At 40.1% G+C, this 22,991-nt stretch overlaps 1 protein-coding gene across 9 annotated transcripts in view; it reads left to right on the forward strand.

The window, feature by feature from the left end:
* MYO5A (myosin VA) overlaps nt 1-22,991 on the forward strand; it is a 95,700-nt gene that overhangs the window by 19,409 nt on the left and 53,300 nt on the right. For all 9 annotated transcript variants that reach the window (XM_031616554.2, XM_090148849.1, XM_090148848.1 and 6 more), the window contains exons 4-5: nt 4,265-4,409; nt 19,644-19,800. In XM_031616554.2, the coding sequence (XP_031472414.1) occupies nt 4,265-4,409; nt 19,644-19,800 (302 nt within the window). The remainder of the gene's footprint in view (nt 1-4,264; nt 4,410-19,643; nt 19,801-22,991) is intronic.

Below are 22,991 nucleotides of genomic sequence, written 5' to 3' on the forward strand. Positions count from 1 at the left end.
TCCCAATACTAAGTGGTGCTTCTGTGAAATGCATGGTGGGTGAATTAGAAATACGTGGACTGTGCGCTGTGGCGATTTCAGCTGGTCACAGTGCAGGTGAGTGAGTTCTTACACCAACTGGGGGACCGAAGTGTACAGTATGCCATGCATTTGTTGTCTTGGGTGGTAGGCATATATACATTACAGTGTAAGCTAAGTAAAATAAAGCTAGTGTGTTACCCTTTAAAAACCTGATCCTTTGGCCAAGGACATTCACTTTCCAAATCACTACCAATTTCTGTCCTAAGTATGCGTTATTTGCCTTCTTCAAAAGATTATTGTCTTAGAGTTCTGCTCACGGAAGGAATTGCACGTGCCTCCTTATTCTGGTTCAGACATTAGTCAGGTTAGGTTAAATACCCAGTGAAGGTGATTTGAGCTAACCCAGTTGATTTAGCCAGAAGGAGAATAGAAAACACTTTAATCCACCAAGAGAATTATGGAAACAGTATTCTCAACCAGCAGAACTAAATTGGGAATGGATGGATTTCCATGGCTCCAGAAATTAATTCAATTATTCTTTTCTTAGAGTAATAAGTTGAATGGATATTAAATTCTTTATAATTTCACTTTGAGGTAATCCAGACTTTTAAGCAGAAGAACTCCTGATTTCTTAATTTCAAGGCAGCTATTACCAGAAATCCAGAACTGATTTATTGTTTTGTTTTGCTGTTGAGAATATGAAATGAAGAGTTCATGACAGAAGCTGAAGGGTTATAAGGAAAAATAAATGGACAACATGCTATGACTGTGATCAAAACTCAGTAAATATTCCTGACTAGTTCAGATGTATAAATACTGCCTGTTATGAAGGACAACAAACTTTAACAAGTTAATAAAGTGTTTGTATTAATATCTGGTTTAACCACAGATGGGTGAATACATTCAAATGAAAGAATTGGCCACATTTACTTTGGATGTATGTAAGAAGAATGGCAAAAAGTAAGAAAAAGTAATAAAATTTCATGTGACTGCAGGAATGCACACAATCTGGGAAGGGCTGTGATATTTCTTACAAAAACAGCAATACCATTCAGTAGAGGTAAAAATAAGTTATGTATGAGTTATTCAGAATTATTATCCTGGGAGGTAGACTGGTTTAAAAGTTCCCATAGAAAGCACATAATTCCTGCCTTGCTTGTTTTGGTTATTTCCAGATGGCAGTAACTTGTTGATTTTGCAAGCCACTACTGCATTTAAGTGCTTTAATGTGTTCAAGATTTGTCATGGAGCTGCAGTTTTGAATTCAAGGGTTCATTTTTGCCAGTGCAGCCAGAAGCAGGAGGGAATTGTCTGAAGTTTTGCATGGCTTTTTTAATGTCTCTTTGAATACATGTGCAAGCTTGAGAGGCATTAGGAGCCCATCCATCATAGCCTCAGTGCCAAAGGCTGTTGGCAGCCAGCCTGTTGGCATGGGGCAGGCTGGGTTGTCTAACACATGTCTCTTTCTCCATGGCAAGTCATGGAGTCGTAGGCTCATAGAAGCATTTGAGTTGGAGGGGAGCATAGAAGGTCACCCAGCTTACCTGCCCTACGATGAACAGTCCCAGAAGGACACCTTGGTTGCAGCTGTGCTATGCACACTTTGGCAATAAGCAGCACTGCACAGAAGTGCTGACAAACATCAGCTGTGTGGTGTGAGCATCGGAACAAGTGCTGGTGAATTAGCAGACCTGGCTAATTAGCTGAACGAGGCACATGCGTCTGCTCCCATGGGAGCACTGCTGCACAGAGCTCATCCAGCCCTTAGCACCAGTGCTAAACCTGCAGTTCCTGCTGCTGCAGAGCCAGCTTAGTGGCTTGGACTGAGCACAAGTAAAATGCAGTCACTCTCCATCACTGTGTCTGGCAGTAGCTTATCATTGGTGAAATCAGGACTCGTAACGTGGCTCATGTTCAGTGCTGAAGCAGGCCTGTGAATCCTGAGGCTGTGTGGCTCTGCACATGCCACTGAGGTATGCTGAAAAGAAAGGACTAAGTGTTCCTGTGTGCAGGCAGATCCCTATGGACCATCAGGGTCCAGAAATGCTTCCCAGTTGTTTATACTGCAGAATTTCCCAGCATTCCTGCTGACAGCATCACCAGGGCCCTGGAACACCACCACTTCCCAGTGTTTGTCCTTACAGCCATCATTTGTAGCCTCTCTGATGTCCCAGACTGAACTCACCTGACTTTGATTTGCAGCCTGTCCTGATCCTCCACACACACTGCCATCTCTGAGCTGCGGGCACTTTAGGGATGTTAGATCAGCCTGTGGCAGTCCAGGCTGCAGCTGCTGCTTTGGCGGCAGTTGAGCTGGCTGTCTGCTGCTCTCCTGCCCCAGCCTGACTCCATGAGGCCAAGGGATGTGGCTGGTCATGCCAGGAGCAGCTCTGAGCACCTTGGGTTGCTCGCAGGCCCTGCTCCAGCCCCCAGCTCTGACTGCTGCTGCTGACTTGCACCCCCAGCTACTGACTCCCAGTGTAGCTGATGGGCACTGCAGTGTCTGCCAGCACTGAGCTCCTGTATTCCCACACCCCTTTTATTTTTTTGGCTCATCATTACAGCGTTACACTTGGCACGCATTTTTACAGCGACTTCTGAGTTACTGAGTCACTTGGGTGAAGTCATTTGGTGGAAAAACACTGGCACTGGTTGGATAGGCGTGCCCAGACGTGTAACTGCCCTTATATCTGAGGAAATAAATGAAGATTTCTCCAGTTTCTTTGTGAAAAGTGTTCTGTCGTTGTTTAGTGTTTTTTGCTAAGGTTGGTGCTTGATTTATAAATACATGACAGGATTTAAAAATGGGATGATACTCCCAGCAGCAGAGGCAGATTACAGATGCTTTCACTTCCCTTCTCCCAGCTCTGCATGGAAAGTTCCTGAGATAGAAATCACAGCACTAATCTGCATGAAGCAGAGGGCTGGGAGCCCTGAGGAAGTTTGCGCCTGTGTGAATTTCTAGGTAAATTTAGAAATGCGCTGAATGCTGTGGAAATGCTTGCAGCACACATACTGAGGGATACGTTGTCCTGGGAGTGTCTATAGCATGCTTACTGCAGACTTTATGCAGCCATAAGAACCTTGAAATACAAATGTAAGAAGAGATTGTATTTTTAAAGTTAGCTGCAGTTAAAATTAGTTTCTTTTTGGGTTTTTTTCTGCTTATATCACATGTTAGGGTGAGGAGGAATTGCCATGTCAAGAGAGCAGATTTTGTCTGGAATGACCAGGTCTCATGTGTCCGTGATCGGTGATTTCACCTCTGTGTGGAGCAAATAAGAGTTCCCTGCCCGTAGTAAATACTGCAGAAGAGAGGAGTATCAGTAGTCTTCATTCAGACCCTCCCTGGGGGCAGAGAAATCCTCTTTTCTTGTGGGAAAGAAAATTGGACCAAAGCCGCTTCAGATCTCACTTTGTGGGTAGGAAAGATGTACAGATTAAGACTGAGCTTTTCTGTAAAAGAGGAGGGGATTGGAAGTGGTCTGTTTTGGGAGAGCGAAATATATGAATTTTGAAATGCTGTAGTGATGATTGGCATAAAAAGACTGGAAAACTAGAAGAAAGAGTGAGTAGTTCCACATACAGACATCTTGTGGTGCCTTCTAGAGATGTAATTAATTTCCTGACTCGACTGCATGCCTCTGTGTGTCAGCCTCATGTGATGTATTTTTTGACCCCTGTCAGAAGTGTCCTGCAGGCAGAAGGTTGTTCCTGCTGCCTGGTAAAGCCATCCAGGTCATGCTATGACTCTACTTTGTTGTAACAAAAGCTGTCCTGGCTCCAGCTCCTGAAAGGTTAACACACTGTATGTAACAAAATGCTTGTGAGGCCACTTAGCAGCTATAATTCACAAATCCAGGTACTTCTACAGTTAAAGAAAGGGGAACATTGATCAATGCATCGCACTAATACTGTATGTATTAGGAGCAGGCGCACTCTGAATCTGAATCTGGTGATGCATAATAGCTGTAGAACAGGCAGGTGAAGAAATGGAGTAAAAAGCTGTCCCTGATGTATGCCCTCAAGTAGGATTGAAGTAAACTCATTCCAGCTTTTGTGCACAAAGTCGAGGTCAGACTAAATATCTATTGAGATCAACAATATAAAGTGTGAGGGTTATTCTTCTCTAGTTAATACTTTTAGAAAAGTTAGAGCAATAGTTGATGTTAAACCCACTTTTGTTTTATTTTATTTTGAGACAACTGTTACTAACTCCCTTTGTTTCATTGTCTTTGTGTAGGTATCGTCTTAGTGGCCATAAATCCTTATGAACAACTGCCTATCTATGGCGAAGATATCATCAATGCGTACAGTGGCCAAAACATGGGGGATATGGATCCACATATCTTTGCAGTGGCAGAAGAGGCATACAAGCAGATGGCCAGGTTTGTAGACAACATGAGTTTTGAAGTCAGGATTTTATAAAAAGAATGAGATTTAAAACTTCTGGCCAACAGACTTCTTGTTAATTTATGACTCATTAAGTAGTTTCAGGATCTGTTTTTTATCCAGTGTTCCAGTGCATTTCACAAGAGGGTAAGTTGTCCAAGTTAGTGAACATTAAAATGTTACAAATGCCCTGGAGATCCTGGCTGCTGACAGGTAACAGGAATAGCTGTGGATCTCTTCAGAATTTAGGTCTAAAATTAGCATGGTGCTTTATAAGATTATGTAGTTTTAATTTGATTAGCAAACTGTGGAGGTACTTTTTAATCATTGGTGGATTTTTAAAGAGAAAAATGCAAGATTCTTAACTGTTTTATATTTGTATATGGAACGACAACAGAGAGAAAAATCACTATATGCTGTTACAGACTGATAGTTCTATTAGCAGTAATCTGCTTTTGACTGCTATTGACTAGAATTAAGAGGGAGGAAAAGGCTGAATGCACAGTGTGTGCCCCAAAACAATGTCTCTAAGGACACTATAACAGCTGTGCAGGAAGTCCTCATTTCCTCAATTATTGCATGAAAACAAACTTGTCACCCAAAGAAAGTTGTTGTTGGAAACTGTTCTTCCCCTTCACCCCAGTAACCTGTCAGTTTGAGAAGCTTTTTGAAATATTTAGTTTCTAGAATGAGCCTTTTAGGATACCATGTGGTCTTTGGTTAGCAAAATGGTCACAGATATCCTCACTGTTTAGGTACAAGCTATCCATACAGTTTTCGTTGTTGATAATACAGCCCATGATCAGATTAACCCAGTAAAATAGCAACAGAGTTTGAATTAACTGTAGTGGACCTCAGGCACTACTGCAGAAGGGGAGCAAGGCAGAGATGGACTGAAAATGATAAAACATTCAACTTTGCAATTAGCTACCTTTTCATTAAAGAATTCGTATGAGAGCTGGAATGAATAAAATCCTCCATATGATATGAAGTCAGTTGTGTGAGTACAGTGATCCACTTAATGCTCACATAATAGATAATTTTAAAAGAAAGAGATACATGTAGTGCAACATTTCCTGATGTGAGGTAATTGCAAAATAGGCAGTGTTTCAGGAATACTGCACTCTTGCATTGTTGTATAGCAGAGGTGCTCCCCTTACTTTCCTACTGATAAGGGAAAAGCTGACACATAATCTTATGGAAATATAAAGGCAAAACTGTGTGTCGTGACAGTCATATTTGTACAGTGTGGCTTTTTTAACCTAGATCCACATTGTTCTACTATTGCTGGTCAGGTCCCTCTAAAAGCTCTACGAAATAAGAATACGGGTAGGCATACTTTACATCTGAGGCACAGTACACACTTGTGTTTAAATGGCAGTGGGGGATGCAATCCAGATATCCAGAATTTTTGTTCGTAGCATTGATGAGTGAGAGGCTGGAAGGCGATCTCTCTCCAGGGGCTGCTTTTCAGCACTGGAGGGGACGTACCGCTTACCTGTTCAGAAAGTTCAAATTTCTACATTGTGTTCACTTGTTAGCTGAAGCCTGGAGAGTGAAGATTTCTATCTATCACCATCTGCACTATCTGCTATTTCTTTCTCTGACATCAGACGAAGATTCAGTGGGGCTGAGATTTGGCAACAGTTTCTTCTGTGGTTATTTCTTTTTGTGTTAATTGCCTGCTCTTCAGCTCTAGATGCTCCCTCCAGCAATTCTGTGCTGCTGAATAATAACAAATAAGTTCCTTTTGAAACAAATGATGAGAACTTATATAAGCATGGAAATGATCTTAAATAATCTTTTAGCATTAATGAATTAATTCCTTTGTGTTGTGTGCCTACTGCATGTTATAGACACTTTGTTATTTTTTTTTATAAATAAATGCCATTACTTTCATAGGTGCATAATGAAACCTGACCATACAAAGAAAAGTCATACAATTCTTCCACATTAAAGTAACTGTTTCACTTTTTACTTAGTTTCCTAATGTTTATTTCCTTTTCTCTCTACTCCTCAAGACTTAAGTAACAATTCCATTATTTATTTCCTTATTGTTTCTTTTCCTTCTATTTTTGTTTGTTTGTAAGGATTCCTTCTGTTTGGACTTGCTGAATGTTTACTAGTTGAATAACATTTTCTAATGCTATTTTCAGTTCCTTTGTTGCTTCTTACCATTTAAAATCAATGATAATTTCTGCATCTGGATGAGTGACCTTTTACTCCTGAATTATGAAATTAAAAGAAAAAAGAATCTGAAGATCTACAGTCCCTCTGTTGGTCATGTAAAAGCAAAAATGAGATTGTGTCTAACCTTCACTAACAATTTAATAATTACTTTAATATTCATATAGTAGCTATGTTTATGGCAATTATCTGCATTCATGCATATATTGCTGAGATTTATTTTACCGTTGCTTCTAATCTGTCTTAATTCCCTGTTTAAATGATGACTGGAATAATTATTCATGATACTCCTATCCATAAAGCTTCAACACATGAATATTTACTCCTTAGTTCTTGTTATTTATAATGTAATAATTTAAAGTTTGTTCTTGCCAGCTGCATTACTTCCCTTACTGTGACTGAGAAACTCTTTCTTTGCATTTGGTTATACTGCGTGATTTCTGAGATCTTTAGGCAGACAAAATGACCCCTGAAAGCTACTCATAGTAAACTAAGTATTTGCATTGTGTCTTCAGTATGTACAGTGCAAAAATATGAACGATTAGTTAAAAGCAGCATGGCTTTTTACCCATACTTGGCTGTTAGATAACTGATTGTCATTAGTTTAGCCCAGGAAAATGTATATAACTTTTTAGGACTACTCTTATTTTAGACTTCCATTTCTTTTCCTTTTTCCAGCAGAGCAAGTTTCTGGGCAATTAGTCTGCAGTGTAGCAGGGTGGCCTCTTAGGGCACACTAAGTGATGAGTACTGCTCACTCATCTGTAAGGTTTGACCAAGTATGTCTTTTTATTGATAACTTTATATGGGACTGTGGACTTGCCTTTGTCTGCATGTCTTGTATTTCAGTTTCTATTCATTACTCTTTCTTAGATTCTTTCTTAGATTGTAGGTAGCCAGTATATGGATGTATGTTTTGTGATTTCCATGGATAGCTTGCTCAAAGACGTTTTGGACACCTTTTAAGGAAGACTAGCAAGTTAAAAGGAAGTAAAATATTACTGAAACACTTACTTTTTTCCCACTCTGAAATATAAACCATAATATCTGCATGTGAGTGCTTGTGTGTATTGAACTCTTTGAACTACAATGCATACCACTTTTATAAGTCAGCATTTCTAATTTTTTAACAAAAAATATTATTTCTTCACAGCTGATAACTATGAAAACTGAGGCATAGCATTAGCTGATAAGTTTCCTAATTTATTTTTATTTTTTTTGAAAGCATTACAACTTTGGTAGGAATCAACCATCAGCACGTGTGCCTTTCTTTCATTTTCTTGTCAGTGTTTGGTAGAAGCCTCCAGTTTTAAACCCGTGGCTCATGATAGGAGGAAATATTTGTGGTTATACTCTTGAAACTGCTAAGAATTGCATGAAACTACATGAGACTTAGATTATTCTTTTCCTTACACTATCAGGGAAAGATGTTCTAAACAACTCTTACATGGGATCTCTTCTGTGTAGTAAGGGCATATTACATAATTAAGATAATGTATGTTTTCATCAGTACCTGGTTGATCAATTTTGTTCTTACTCTGGTTGATGACAGATACAGTGAAGTTGTCTGCTTAGGGTGCAAGTTGAGAATAATGTCTGCAAACAGACATTACGTGCTGGTGAGATTTGTGTAGAACTCAGTGAGTGCTAGAATGGAAAGCAATGCTGTCAGTCTGCAGCATTTTGATTTTTCTATTTGGACGAAGCATCATGATTTATTCAGTGTTAGTGTGAATCTTCTTCATTTAATTACCTTTAATAAGCAGGTTGCCTCTCTGTTTTGTAGATTTGTAGCATGCATCTGATGGCTCTCAGCTACATGAAGATTTTTCTATATCACTTTCTGTTAAGAAAGAAGCTTGGTGAACTGTTGAGTAGGTGTTTTGAAAGCACCTTGACTGACAGCCTCCCATTATCGCAGCCATCTCAAGATGATGTCCTGTTACAAAAATGCACCTTTGATCGGCTGCTGCTTTGCTTCCCAGTATCTCATTAATGGATTCTCTCTTCACCCCTTTCAGAAGTGGTAAGGGAGATGATGAACAACACATCATGGATCTGCATGTGCTTACGAAGTGGGAGTGTTCCCTGGTAGGCACCATGCAGGCATACAGCAGCCTGCTTTGACACGTGGCTGTGACACATTACTTTTCCACATGAAATACTTACCTAGTTCTTTTGGGGCTCTGCTGTTAAAATTAGAATGAAAAGGGAAATTGTTCTTTCTGGTACAAACTGATGATTTTGGAATAAGGAATTAACCTTTACACTTCAGCTCTGGCGTTTTGTGGTACTGAAGACAAGGCAACAGATGCAGTATTCAAGCAGGCCTAATGTCAAGACCTGAGCAGTGATTATTCTTAGGCAACAGAAGGGTTAATCATGGCTGTAGCTGGAAGCTAGGGTTCATGTGAGGTGTCCTGCTGGTAGCTAGGCAATGAGCTTTAGTAAACTATTATGGGAGTGACCTCTGACTAATCCCTAGATAAATCACTTCCATAGTGCTGGCTCATCTTTGTGCTCCTCTGGTGTGCAATCTGTCATGATTTTACAGCATGTGCTGACCTCAGTTTTCTTCATTTGTATGTGTTGAGAGACGCTACCATCAATTCATTATCTTTTCACCTTTTGGTGTTTGTAGAGTCAAGAGCTGTGTTTCCTGTCTGTCTCTGATGCCAGTATGTCAGTTTTGCTTGTACAGTAGAAAAGCTGAGGCAGAGACGTGCCATGCATCTGTCAATAAGAGCTGGTTCCCAACACTGAGCTCTCAGCTCCCAGTCCTGTGCTCAGATTCCTTTGTCCAGTGGCAGAACAGGATGTCAAGAAGAAAGACTGTTACATTTATTAAACAGTTGAACTAGAAATATGTTGAGAAACGTGGCTAAAGAGCATGGTTTTGCTGGACTAATGCTTCATGCCCGTTAAAATTAAGTCTTTTACTAAGAATGAATTTACTGATTAGTCACTGCAAGTTGTTGTGACTCAAGGTGCAGCTGAACACATCTCCAGTTGTTCAACATGGCTCCTGCAAGGATTGGATGTTTCCAATCAGAGCACGTTAGATCCAGATAGTCAAACTGATGGGTACAGGGCATGCAGGTAGGACAGGCCTGAAATGTGGCTGCTGTTCCTATTGGGGAATAGCACTGATAATAAGTTGGTTTTTTTTTAAGCTTTTCCTTTCATCATGTTGCCACGTTCAAAGCCCTTTAGTCTCTAATAATAATCCCTGGCACTGATAGAGCACTTTGCACATTCTGGGCATTATACAAAATTCAGCTTGTTAACCCACACAACAGACTTTTAAGGGTGGAAAAAGTAATTATCTGTGTCAGACCTTTTGGGATGTGCCAACATAGACCAGTCTGTAGGCTTCACCAGTGGGAACGTGGAGATGATGTGGCTCTGCAGGAAGCAGGAGCCATGTCCAAACACAGAAGAGCACTGAGAGAAGGAAACTGTTTCACAGTGAGGGAAAAGGGGTTTCTCGAGTTCGGCTGGCATTTGTCAGTGCTGGCTGGGTGCAGGGGAATCTTGTCCCCAAGGAGAAGAAATCGCAGGGAGCTGGGTTCAGCAGGCCGAGCACAGGGAGTGTGAGCTTTCTCTGGGCTCTTGGAAGCACTGGAAATTGGGAATGCAAAACCAGGATGCTTTTCCCATATAACAAGCCAGAGAGCCTAGTCCAGAAGTCAGGGGGATAATAGAACTTATTTAGGGCAACAAAAGTTGTTGTGATGAAAATAGTTTGTTCAGAAGGTCAGTGAAAGGCAAAACGCTGAGGCAGGCTCCAGCCTGGCACCTCCAAAGCTGTGGCTGTTCTCTGGTCATTGGAGAGCAGTGGAAAACTGCCGGATGAATTCTTGTTTGCTTATTGAACGGTTAAATTACTTCTGGTGGAAAAGCAAATCCAGGGCTCGTAGAGAGGCCAGCTTCTCCAGTGACTCCTGACAGACACTGCACACCCTGGGCTGAGTGTGAGGCCTTCATGGTGAGAGGAGCTGCTCAGCATATGCGGCCTTTGCTGCCACACAACGCCCTGTGCAAAGGTGAAGCTAAGTGTATTGCACGGGCCTGTGGTAAACCTGCCAAAGCACATGGGTTTTACAGCTGCCTTTTGTACTGGGATAAGTGTAAGAAGCAGTTTTTGTCTTTTAGAGAAGCAAGCAGTTGTAACAATGGAAGCATCGCGCAGAGCTGAACTGTGGTTGACCAGGCAGCAAACTTGGCACAAATTGTGAGGCTCCTGTGATGCAGACACAGATGCAGACAGCATACCTGTGAAGTGCTTGGGACCTGTAGGAGAAAAGCAGGCTGGAAGGGGCCTCAAAGTGCATGTAGAGGAACTGTCTATGTCTAGGACATTGCATACAATAGAGCTATGTTCTCATAGAACTACCTAAAATCTTTTTGTAATAGACTTTTAAGTACTATCTGTACTATCACTCTTAACCAAAACCATACTGAAAACCCTAGAAATTTGCTGTATGTTTGGATTCAAAGAAAGGCACACAGTAAATACAGCCACTGTATGTACTTGTGTACAGCTGGCCTGTTTCACATTGCTTTAGATCTTGTGCTCTGTACTGCAGACACTGACAAAGCTATTTTCATTCACAGCTACGCATACTGAGCTGTGAGATGCAATAACTTGTTCTGAGCTTTGTTTGCATTTCTTTCCTGAAAGGCCAATGTGACCAAGGTTACCACTTTTCTGTCTACAACTTCCTGTAGAGAAATGCAGGTGTATACTGTGTCCTTCACCTGCACACACTCTTTTGTTAGGCCCAACAGCATAGTGGGAGCAATATCCTTATCTCTCTTCAAAGCCACACTTTATGCTGAAGAAAATGGGGCATTCTAGGAAACATGGATATATTTTGATTTCAGGTTTGCCATTGCTGATGTCTGAGGAAGCACTGTAATTTAGATTATTGGAGTGAGATGTATTTGGTGAGTCTTCAGATGAAACAACTTGTGTTAAGAGACAACATGTCTTATACTACAGATTTGTCCTTCTGTTTCTCTGGTCACACCCCAACACTTTATGCTTTTCCAGCAGTTCATTTCATCTACTCTGCATTGTGTTTCAGGTGTTGGAAAATGCCCGGTCCTTTGAAAACTGTGCTCCCTTCAGCCTGCTGGGGCTGGGAAGTTCTTTCTTAAATTTCTTAGTAAGTTCTTGAAGTTGCTTTCTGTGAAGGTCGGAAAACATTGCAGAGAACTCTTACTTTATACCAGTAGCTGATGAAAGTGGATGGATTTCACAAGGAGTTTGCAATCTTCCATGTTAGTAATTATTCCAACAGAAACAAGACTGGAAGAAGCTGTTTGTAATGGGTGGAATGTTGGATGTGTTTCTCTGTTCTGATAACACTGACACTTTGAAGTTACTTGAGTAAATCAGTGAAGCAGTTAGGTTATTTTGCACTTCCATGATGGTTCTGTTCCTGGTGCATTATATAAAGTTGTTTTACTTCATCTTACCAATGAGAAAGTTAGTTGGTAAAATTTTCTGGGCTCTTTTTTGTTTTTATATAGCTGCCTTGTGGGAGGAAATTGATCTTTAATAAATGTAGTTTATGCATGTTTAGTCATGCTCTCATATACAAAGATTTATGCCTACTTGATTTAGTGTTGAGGTTGCTTTGCTGGAGACAATCATCACCTGCACATATGTACATGTATTCTAGCACTGTTTGAAAATCTGCTTAACAAGGTAAAAAATTTCACTTAAACTAATTTTATGTTGGTGCCTATTTAATCATGTGGCTCTTGGAGTAGCTGTAGCTAATAGAAGTACTGCTAGGTTTCAGACATGCCAGCCTTTCTGAGTGAATCCTATCTGACCTTTCATCAGTGTCATTACTTTTGAAGTTATTTTCCTGAGTTGTTTTTCCTGGTGCTGTAATTCAGCTGTAGGATGATGTGTCACTCAGAAAGCAAACTCGAGTTCCTTTTCTGTCTTTGATGGACACGACTCACATTGATGTTAGTGGTAATTACATGTGCGTGCTTAGAACAGAATCTGCCTCAAATGTTCCCTGAGTCACTGGTTCCTTCCCAGAGACTTCGCATCAGGTTAATTGCTAACTTTCTTTGATCAGAGTTCACTGTTTTGAAAAATCTAAAGCAATTTCAAGCTTACCAATCTACTCCATTACTGCAGAATTGTAGCAGAAAAACAACAGTGAGATCAAGTGGACCAGACTGTCACTGTTGGATTAAATACAAGCTATTCATTATGTTCTTGGTGTTGTGCTGAAGCAGTAGGAGATCTGGATGTTTACAGATTGCAGGATCAGGCCTTGAGCAGCAGTTTGTGCAGTGTTCATTTAAATAAAAAATGAAAATGTCATATGACATGGAGATGGTGCCTTTAGCCATTACTTCAACTTGTTACTCTTAAGGAAAACAATAAACCAATATCTATTCCACACAGACACACACACAGAAAAAAAAAAAAACTAAAACAATGGATTTAATTAAGCTCTTAGCTCTGTCTGCCTTCAGGCCATCTCCTCTCAAACCATGCTGAAAAGAAGCTTCTATAAAAACAGCACCTTGTCAGTGTCCTCAATTCTAGCAGACTTTGGTGATTTGGAGTGAAAGGCACAGTGAGTCCTAATGCTCTTCTCATCAAATCATTCTGTTAGTTGGTCTTTCTATTTAAACTATGGAGGTCTCAGTCTGATCTCTCTTGCCAATCTCATCTATGTTAGATGGCACTGAGACAGCTCAGCTTTGAAGTAATGCACAAGTATTTGAAGTTCCTATCAAAATCTTTTAAAATCAGCTGTTGAAGATGTACATTTGCCAGCTGGAGATGTTGATGGCTTGGGTAAGGATGGATTGATACGAATATTGAGGCTGATGTCAGTGATTCTGTACAGTTGTTGCTCGTTTTCCCAAGCTGATGTTTATATATTGTGTGTCCTTATATGCACCTATTTGACATTATTTGCCTGAGAGTCCCAAGTCTGAAAGACAGGATCAAGTGATTCATCTTATGCATCAGTCATAGGAAGGAAGAAAACATAAAAACAATGTTGTGCTTTGATGATGAAACTGAATAGCTCTGAGCTTCTTTAATCCTGTCTGAAATATGTATTGATGGTTTTTTAGCTGTTTTAGTGTTCTTGTTTCCAAGAGGGACTTTCTTTTGGTATTGTATAGAAGAAAAAGGTAAACAACGAGATTGGTAGAAGTTTTTTAGTCTATATGTCTTGCTTACCCTGATGTTTGGACAGTGTGCTATGAAGTAATGGCTATAATGTAGTAAGTTTATTTGTTTGTTTGTTTGTTTTTTGTGGGAAACAGCTTTTGAAGGTACAGAGATCTTAAGGTATTAAAATTATTTGAAAATTGGCAACTCTGTCTTTAATAACTTTAATGTTTATTTTATTGCACTTATTTTTCCTTTTTTTTTTTTTTGCCTCAGTTTTTCCATTGTTCAACTGAAACTGTTAGAAGTTGCCTTGGATAATGACAGCAATGATTAGTATTGTAGCAGCACTTTGTACACAGTAGAGGAGCCCAGTGGCAGTGTTGCTCCAGTTTCCACTGAGGCTGACAGCTGCAACTTGGAGTAGAATTTCTTTCTGAGCCCTTTTAAAAGCCTCTCCCTTAGATTTCTGTGATACACAATTTAAAGTTAATGGTAGTCAATGCTATTAAATGTATTGCTTTAAGGTGTATGCACATCTCCAACAAAGGTTTTTTTCATGTCTTGAAAGCAAGAATATTTTTTTTCAAGCTGCTTTTTGATTTCTTTTGCACTGTTATTTCATTAGTATTCTGCAAAACCCACCTTTGCAAATAAGGTATTTCAAGTCACTTTGCAGCACTCTCTCTTCCAGTGCTGAATCCCCTTTGAGCTGAAGCTATCTTCAGTTTTGAATTTTGCAATGCTTTTTTAAAGCAAAAAACCCACAACCTGCTGGATTGTAGGTTGTGATCTCAAGCTTGCAGGGCTGAGGTAAGTCTGTATTCTGTTTGGACGCTTGGACAGTGAGATTCCACATAAACATACTGCCTGTCAACAGGACTTTGTGGGAGACCATCACTGTCTTTAAAATTAACCAGCCAATGCACAGATCTTTGTCTTTTCCCGGAGTTATGATGATGAAAAATTTGTGGTGAGTGACATATATTGCTCATTCTGTCACCATTACTTGTCAGAGACTGGAGCTGTGTATAGCTTGGCTACAGTGTCTGAATATTGCCTTTCAAAATTAGACATCATTTTTGTGATAGATAACTCTCTTTTCATTATTAGTTTTTTATTCCACAATGTGTCACTCTTCTATTTGACAGGAAATAGCTGTTATTATTACGTGGTTTTTTAAGTATAGTCCTGAGTGAAGGAGACTTGGAAGATTTCTGAATCGAGTGCCCTGTTACTGGAAGCAGTCTCAACACATTCCTTTTGTTTGTGAGATGACCAGGCCTATCATCTTAAACCCTGAGGTTTTTTGGGGTTTTTTTGTCATTATCTTATTTTTGTGCTCTGCTGAGAAATGGCAAAAACCAATGCCTGAGAATAATGCTTCATGTTTCCACGAATGGTAAATTAGTCACTATCAATCTGTTCCAGCCTGCTGTGATTAAGCACCTGCCAATAGTTCAGCATAGCATCATATCACTGTAGCAAAGTTCTGCAATATAGGATGTGATCATCATCCACCTTTGGGTGAAAGAGGACTCCTACAGCTTCTCATCTTCTGGCTTGTTTTTCCTCATTTCTCTTTGTAAAAGCATAATGAAAAAAGTTCTATCCTTTCAGAAGTAATCTTCATTTTAAAATCATCTAATTATGTGCTTTACGTCAAGAGGAAGCATTAGGAAGATGAAGAAGTATTGCGCAGATAATAGGTTGTGTCATCAGACAGCAAGTGGTGTCACACATTATTGCCCTGCTTACATTTTTTATTGGCTGAAAGTTTTAATTGTAGCTTCTTTTCTGCCTGGTGACACGTTAAGTGCTCAGAATGCCAGGTCAGAGGTTGAGGACTAGTGATTTAACTGCAAATTTGTCATTTCTGTCTCTGAAGAACTCAAATGTTTTTTGTATTTTCTCTTTTAGTTTTTGTTGGTTTGTTTTAATATGGACTGATAACAAAAATTTCATTTAGCCTAAGCAGAGGTTACATATTAGACTGACCATCATTTGCACCAAACTGGCATATACTCCCCCATCACTTTATGTATTGTCCAATACATTTCAGTTCTATGTTAGCTGGTATTTTCTCTCCAAAATACATGGCATTTTTTTTCCTTAGGGTTTAATGATATGAAGCCCTCTCTGCAGAGCTGCTGTGGCTGCTGGGGAGGCCTACCTGCCTTCCTTCCCTGGTGCCAAAGCGTCCAGCTGCCCGTGGTAGGGCAGCCATGTGCCAGGCGTTTCCTGGGGCTGTAGTAGCAGCATCCCACCTTGCTGTGTGTGTTGTGGATGCTGTGTGGCACTGTGCTTGCACCTTCTCCAGATGTCAGGAGCGATGGTGGGCATTTTGCCAAAAAGCAGAAAGAATAATGTGCTAGAGGATGGGAACTCCAGTGTGTTAAATCTGAACAATGGACTAATGTGCTTGTGAGGACAAGAGCAGTCTGAGCGTGCATGGAGCTCTGGCTGCAGGCAGGGAGAGAGAGGCCTTTGTTTCTCTTGACTGCCATAGCTTCTGCAAACACAGTATTCATTGCAGACTAGATGGCTCCATGTGCCAGGGAGCTGCTGCTACATCTTCTCTAGGCCAATTTACAAAAACAGTACGTGTATGTACTTCCATAAGAACATAATAATGGTTCCTCTGTTATGAGAACGTGCATGTGTGCCACGGAGAAGAACAAACCTTCATGTCCTGAGATGTGGGGAGGGGAAACTCCAGGCTAATCAGCAGCAGTATTTTTAAAGAGAAATTGCTTCAACTTCATTTTTCTTTATTGTCTTTGCAAACATGGGAGGCCCTCCTGTAGTCCTCTGAAGTGACACTTGCCTTCTTGCTGTTCCTGAATGCCCACACATCAGACCAAAACTGCACGCTCACATGTATGTGCTGGATGATCTGACCTCTGGCTTAGTTTTAACTAATTCTCTTTGATTTCTGCTAATTTTCCCACCTTCTTTAAAAAGTGTAATGCCTGTTGTGCAAAGAAAGAAGCAGTGCACATTGTTTGGTTCTGTATTTCAGTATTTGGATGGATTGAAATAACAAGGGCCTCAGGGCAATGCTGAGGCAGATTTTAATACTCACTAAGGCTGGGCAGCAGATGTCTCCTTTGGAATTAGCTGTTGGATGAAGAGAGCTGGAGCAGTGACTGACAATTCAGTACTGGTAGCTTTTGAAAGGCTGCAAGATGAGGCATAGGTGTGGATTTTTGCTTGAAAATGAAGCCCTTTTTCTGTATATGAGTAGTGATGCATCAGTTTGTCTCGGTAAGCAGAAAGATGGAACAGTTACCACGACTTGCTTGGATAAATGTTAATGTGATATTACCAGTTCCCTGCTAGTACCCTTAATGTGAGGATCCTATTTCAGAATTGTTCCAGAAGATTTTTGTGTAAAATCACCAGATGATTTTGAAAAGTGTTTCTAGAATAATGATAATAAGCTGCGTATATCCAGTCCTACCACTTTCACTATGTGTGCCTTCAGGTCTTGCAGCTGGAGCAGTGGATGGAACTGATGTGGGATTCCTCAGCTATTGGAACAGATCCTTAAGGGATGTGACAATTAGAACCAGACATACTTTTTTTGATGTTCCTTCCCTGGCAGCAGAATATGTCTTTTTGTTGACAGTTTTGTTAGAAGTCTGCAGAACTGAGGTTTCATTACTTTGTTTTGTGAAAGCATTCTTTACTTTGGGAACTAGGTTATAAATATCGGCAAGCATCAGAGGATCCATTTCATAGCTTCATGAGTCTTCATATATTTAATGATATTTAATATGTGAAACAGAGCTGATCCACAAATTAAAAGCTTCTTATGTCATTGCTGATCTCCTGTGTTAGTTAGATCCTGAAATTGTACCAGAAGTTTCTGATTTTATAGCCGTATGCTGGTTTGGGGTTTTTTTCTGCATCAAAGAGCACTGGAAAAAGAAAAACTGCCAATTCTGTGAAGAAATTATTCTGCTTTTGACTCATTGCAGGGACTGTCTGTGTGAGCAGAAAATTGTTAATGGTCCTTTTTGCCCTGTTTAAGCCTAAATGCCGTGTTGTTGGTTGGACTTCTCCAGTGTTCTTCTGAGGCTCTTTTTGGATGTGCACGTCAGTGTGAGTCATGCTGGGTCTTGATGTGCAGAGCCATGCGTGTGTGCTTCTACCTTAGCTGTGCTCAGGGAGTGAGGAAGAGGCAGAGCTTTTCTTGTTCCTTTCCCTAATGGAAATCTTCATCCCTGCTGCTAGCTGTCCCACCACTACAAACATCACTCAGGTGCATGCAGCAGGCTTGGTGGCCTTTCTGAAGGAGCTGTCTCACCAGACAGGTGTTCTGACTTCCCCATCTCTGGCAGTGCTGAATGCCTGACCTGGGCTATCTGCAGCCTGGAATTAAGCTCAGTAGCTTCCCAACTTCTCCACCAAGACTGGCAGTTTGATGTATGCTAATGTGTGAACTGTAGTCATTCGCACCTATCATATGTGTTAAATGGAAGTTTAAAACATAAAATTAGGTTGCTTTGATCTCCTTAACACTTTCATAGTCGATTTAAAGCAGTACCCAACCATTTCCTCTTACCAAAAAACCTGCTTTAACTGATGACTTCCTTTGGTTAAATGAATCACACCTTGGCTCTCCCACAGATGCCAGATATAACCAGGAGCTGCCTTCAGCCTGCTTCTCTGTGAAGCATGAAGTAGGTACTGGAGTTGTGCTCTTATCTGGGTGCTTGAGGATGTTTTTGAAGAGGCATAACAGCTTGAGAGTAACCATGTGATCTGTAATTGAGCTTCATAGTTTCAGCAGCACCTTGTTTTGAAGATGTCAGAGCAGAACCCAACACCACCTGGAAGACCTTGAGGCTACAGAAAGCACAAACAGATTTTTCTTGCGTGTTTCTTCACTGCATAGCATTTACTCAGGGCCTCAGCGCTTACTCAGGCATTTAGAGGCTGTGCAGATTGCTTATACGATTGCAGTGCTGTGTCTGTGTTTTGCTTACCCTCTTTAGTTCTGGTCCCTCCCAGCTCTCTAAATCTTTGGGGTAAAATTTTGTTCCTTCTTTCTCCATTTTCCAGTATGTAAGATAGTTACACTCACCCAACTCATAGAAGTATTTTGAATTAAAAAACTATTATTCATTAAAAATAATGAAATATAAGTTTTGTTAAATATCTTTTACGGCTTTTATTTTAAAAAGAGTCAAATGATAAAAATGCTAATCTCTCAGTTATTTTTTTGTCTGTTTTTCAGTCATAGTTGGAGTTTATGGATTGAGGCCTCTTTCAGATGAGAGGAAATTGCTTTAGTAGAAAGTGTTGATTTAAAAAAAAAAAAAAGAGAGAAGAAATGACTCCCTTTGTTGATCCTCTGCTCCAGAGCTGCTAGTTGCGTCAAGTCCTGCTTGAATTTTTCAGATTCAGAACAATTCTGGGAAAAGCTGGTGATTAGATTAAAAGGATGAAAGGTTTCTGTTGCTGACTCTGCCATCGATTTGTCTGTCTGTAAGATGGCATTAATGATCTTCACAAATGAGCACTGATAATTTGGTGGTGCTTTACCACACACTCTGGGTAGAAGTAGCTGCAGAAGTACATAGTGTTAAAGTAGTATTAGGTGATTTACTGTAGTCAGGATTTGTAGAGAAGCTCTGATGGCTGTTTAAACTATAGTGGTGGCAACACCAGTCCTCTGTGAGCATCCTGGTCAGCAGCAGTCCAGTTAGCCATTCAGGCAGCTTGAGCACTAACAGCCTTCCTCTGCTACACGCTTCTACGTTATTGCTGTGTTGCTAATATTTGTGGCGGAAGGGTTGTTGCCAAGTTGGGTGCACAAAACACACGTGTGCTTGAGAGAATAGCTGGTAATCAGCATGTCTTTGTGTTTCAGAGATGAGCGAAATCAGTCAATCATTGTAAGTGGAGAATCTGGGGCAGGAAAGACAGTTTCTGCCAAGTATGCCATGAGATACTTCGCCACGGTCAGTGGATCTGCCAGTGAAGCCAATGTTGAGGAGAAAGTCTTGGCTTCAAACCCCATAATGGAGGTAAGCGAGCCTATTGCACTATCTCCTACACTTCTGCTGCAGTAATTATTCTGAGACTAACATAAGCATTCAATAAAGAGATTGATTGTTACTTTTATAGGGATCAGAAAAAGCTGGACTGAATATGTTTTAAAATTTCATTTTTAAGCCATTTACCAGGAAGTGCTGTAGTTATTATGCTGTGTAATATTTATGAAAGGTTGAGAGAAGACATGAGGCAATGTTACATTACTGTTAATGTATTTCACATAACAAAGTAATTTTTATATTAATACTGCTATAAATCTCTTCAACTTTGTAACCACCGGTAGTTTCCAGGCTGCTGGCCCAATGCAAGTGCAGGGGGCTGTTTTTGCACGTACAGTTCCAAAATGGATGAAAATTTCTTGTCTTACCTGTAGAACACGTTGAAGAAAGACTGATTATATGTTGAGGGGAAGAGAGTCATTGAACAAAGCAAATAGTCAATTTTAGCAAAATTTCAACAGGGAAGATAGATGAGAAAGTAAAGTTACATGAGATGCACACAGTTTTGGAGGGGAAAGATGGCAGAAGACATAATTTGGAAATAATTAGCTCAGACTATAATGTTTCACTTGTACAGTAATCTCCATTACTGTAGTCAAGATTCAAAGCCATTGGCTTAGGAATGATGGATGTCTGGTAGGTGTTTAGCATCTCAGTGAAGTAGTATGAATGGACAGACGTGAGCAAATGGAGAGCTCAAAGTGAGATGTGAAATGCAAGATGCTGCCATTGTTTTTTTTCTCAGGTATTTTAAAAAATGAACTCTTTTATTTCTTCTTTCCTCCTGGCATGAGGAGTTCATGATACTCAGAATATAGCTGCCCCATCACAATTGTGTGTGTTCTGTCACAAGGTAATTGTGCCTGGTTTGTGGTGCTGTGTGCTGTTTTGAAACTGTTTGCGGGGTATATTGAGCTGTATCATGATCAGCAGTGGGCTCTGCTGTCGAGTAACCAATGTGCCAGTGGGGGCAAGAAGCCAGGACTGCTGAGCCTTGCCTTGAGCTGTTCCTATCCAGCAGAGGCAGCTTGGGTCCTTAGAAGCAATGGCAGTTTTGCATGAGTGAACTAACCCCAAAGTACTACTTTCACTGCTGCAGCCGTGACAGTAAGCATCGTGTCATCCTTGGCTATGTTAAGGTGTGATGGTGCTGTTATTTTATTTTATAGGGATAATGACTTCATGAACCTGCATAGATCTGAAGTTTGAATTACTTTAAAAGTTGTTGTAATTGGGTGAAAGTTACCCTTTAACTTCTAACACTTGAACTTTAAATAGGCTTTAGACTGGGTGTTATGAAATGGAAAGTTGTACACAGAATCTAGGATAGCAAAATTAATGTTCTGAGCTCCTCAGCTGATAAATCAGCAGAAACAAAAATTAAACTATGTAGGTTAGGAAGAATTCAGCTTAGAAATGCTGAACTTCAAATCTGCGAAGTTGAGCAGAAGGTAATTTTATTTTTAAATTTATATGTCAAAACTACTATTAGTGTCAGATGTTCACATTGTCTTTGCCTACTGAATGCTCTAATATCAAATAACCATTATACACTCACATTACTAGCAACTATTTGAGTAATTAGTTTTCTAGTTAATAGCTAAAAACATTTTGCCAACTGCAAATGCAGAAATAGTCAAGTCTTGAAACAAATCCTTATGTAAGTACCCTCTGCTCATTATTTGGTACCCTGTGTGGCTATGCAAATTGTACAGCTTACTGTGTACTGTGGTCAGCAGTCTTTGTAACACCAAAGGCTTTCTTGACTGTTTGTATGTGTACAGCTTAGGACTTTGGGACAGGCCATTTCAAAGTAATAACTGGTTTCTGAAAATATTGTAATGTTACAGTGCTACCTACAGCAACCAAATATATCAAGGAGGCAATGAGCTTAAAATATAGGAATGAAGTTTGAATGCCTTCAGTTTGAATGAGTTTAGTATTTCTTAGAACTGCAGAGATGCAATTTGTTCTTTATAGCAGCCATTCGTCTGATAACCACTTTGACATCTGCTTGGACAGGCACGCTGCTGCTGCCCTAATGGGGTTTCTCAGAGTCTAATCCCAGCTTCCAGTGCTATATGCTGCTAGTGCTTACAGATTCACTGCTGTTCTGCCTACAGATTTGGAATACTGAGCTCAGTGTGGCAATTTGTTCTCATTTGCTTTTCTCAAAATTTATTTCAGTGCAGAGTTCCTATAGATGGCTACATGAACCTGAAGACTACAACACAGATACAGCTCTGCCTCTTTTTATTTAAGTGTGCTTCTAAGTTACTGGGTAGCATACACATGGTGGCATATGGATACAGACAGCGTAACTAACTGAGTTTGCCCACATGTGATTCCTTTTGCTGCAGAGATATCTTTAGCATTTTTGAAAGTGAATTGCTACGTGATGACTTTAATACGATCTCGTTTAGAAGAGAAACTGCTTTCCTTTGAAATTCAATATATTCTAATTTGCATGTCCCAAAATTGTGGTATTTCCAGTCTGGTACCAGCAGTGGTGTGAATCCTAACACCTATGAGGTGCTGCAAGTCAGAGGTGCACTGAAATGGCTTTGCTGCCATGGCAGTGTTGAAGACTATCCCTGAATCTATAAGCAAACTGCTATGGCAAGAATTTAATTTCAGAGTAATTACATGGGTCTGTACATTTGAACTTCTAGATTATGTTTAGGCACATAGTAAATATTTTATACAGTGCATTTGCGGAAGTAGTTTTGCAATGTGGTTGGGTATAAAATAATAGAAGTGTTAGTGCAGCAGGGTACGGTGGCTGTTCACTGGCTTATGGCTTTGTGATACATGGATGCACAGAGGTTGCAAGTCCTCTACATGTGTCTTTATACATATGTATGTGAATATATACAATGTAAAGTAATGGGCATGCTTTTATTAAACCCTTAGAAGAAACCAAGGTGTATGTAAGCATTCTGTTAGAATCTTTAATTCCTTCTGAAAGAATTCAGAGAGCACTTAATGATATTTAGCTGGAAAGTTAGACTGTGGAAGTGAAATCATGACAAGAAGATCAGCTCCAGATCTCATGTCGATGAAATGACAATATTTGGATGTAACTTGTTGACCAGGCAGAAAATGTTCTTTGTTAAATTCTTGATTGTTTTGAAAACTGGACAAAAAAGCGTTTTATGCATTTG

Source organism: Phasianus colchicus, chromosome 12 (genome assembly GCF_987193195.1).
Source record: "Phasianus colchicus chromosome 12, bPhaCol1.hap1.1, whole genome shotgun sequence".
NCBI classification, from domain to species: domain Eukaryota; kingdom Metazoa; phylum Chordata; class Aves; order Galliformes; family Phasianidae; genus Phasianus; species Phasianus colchicus.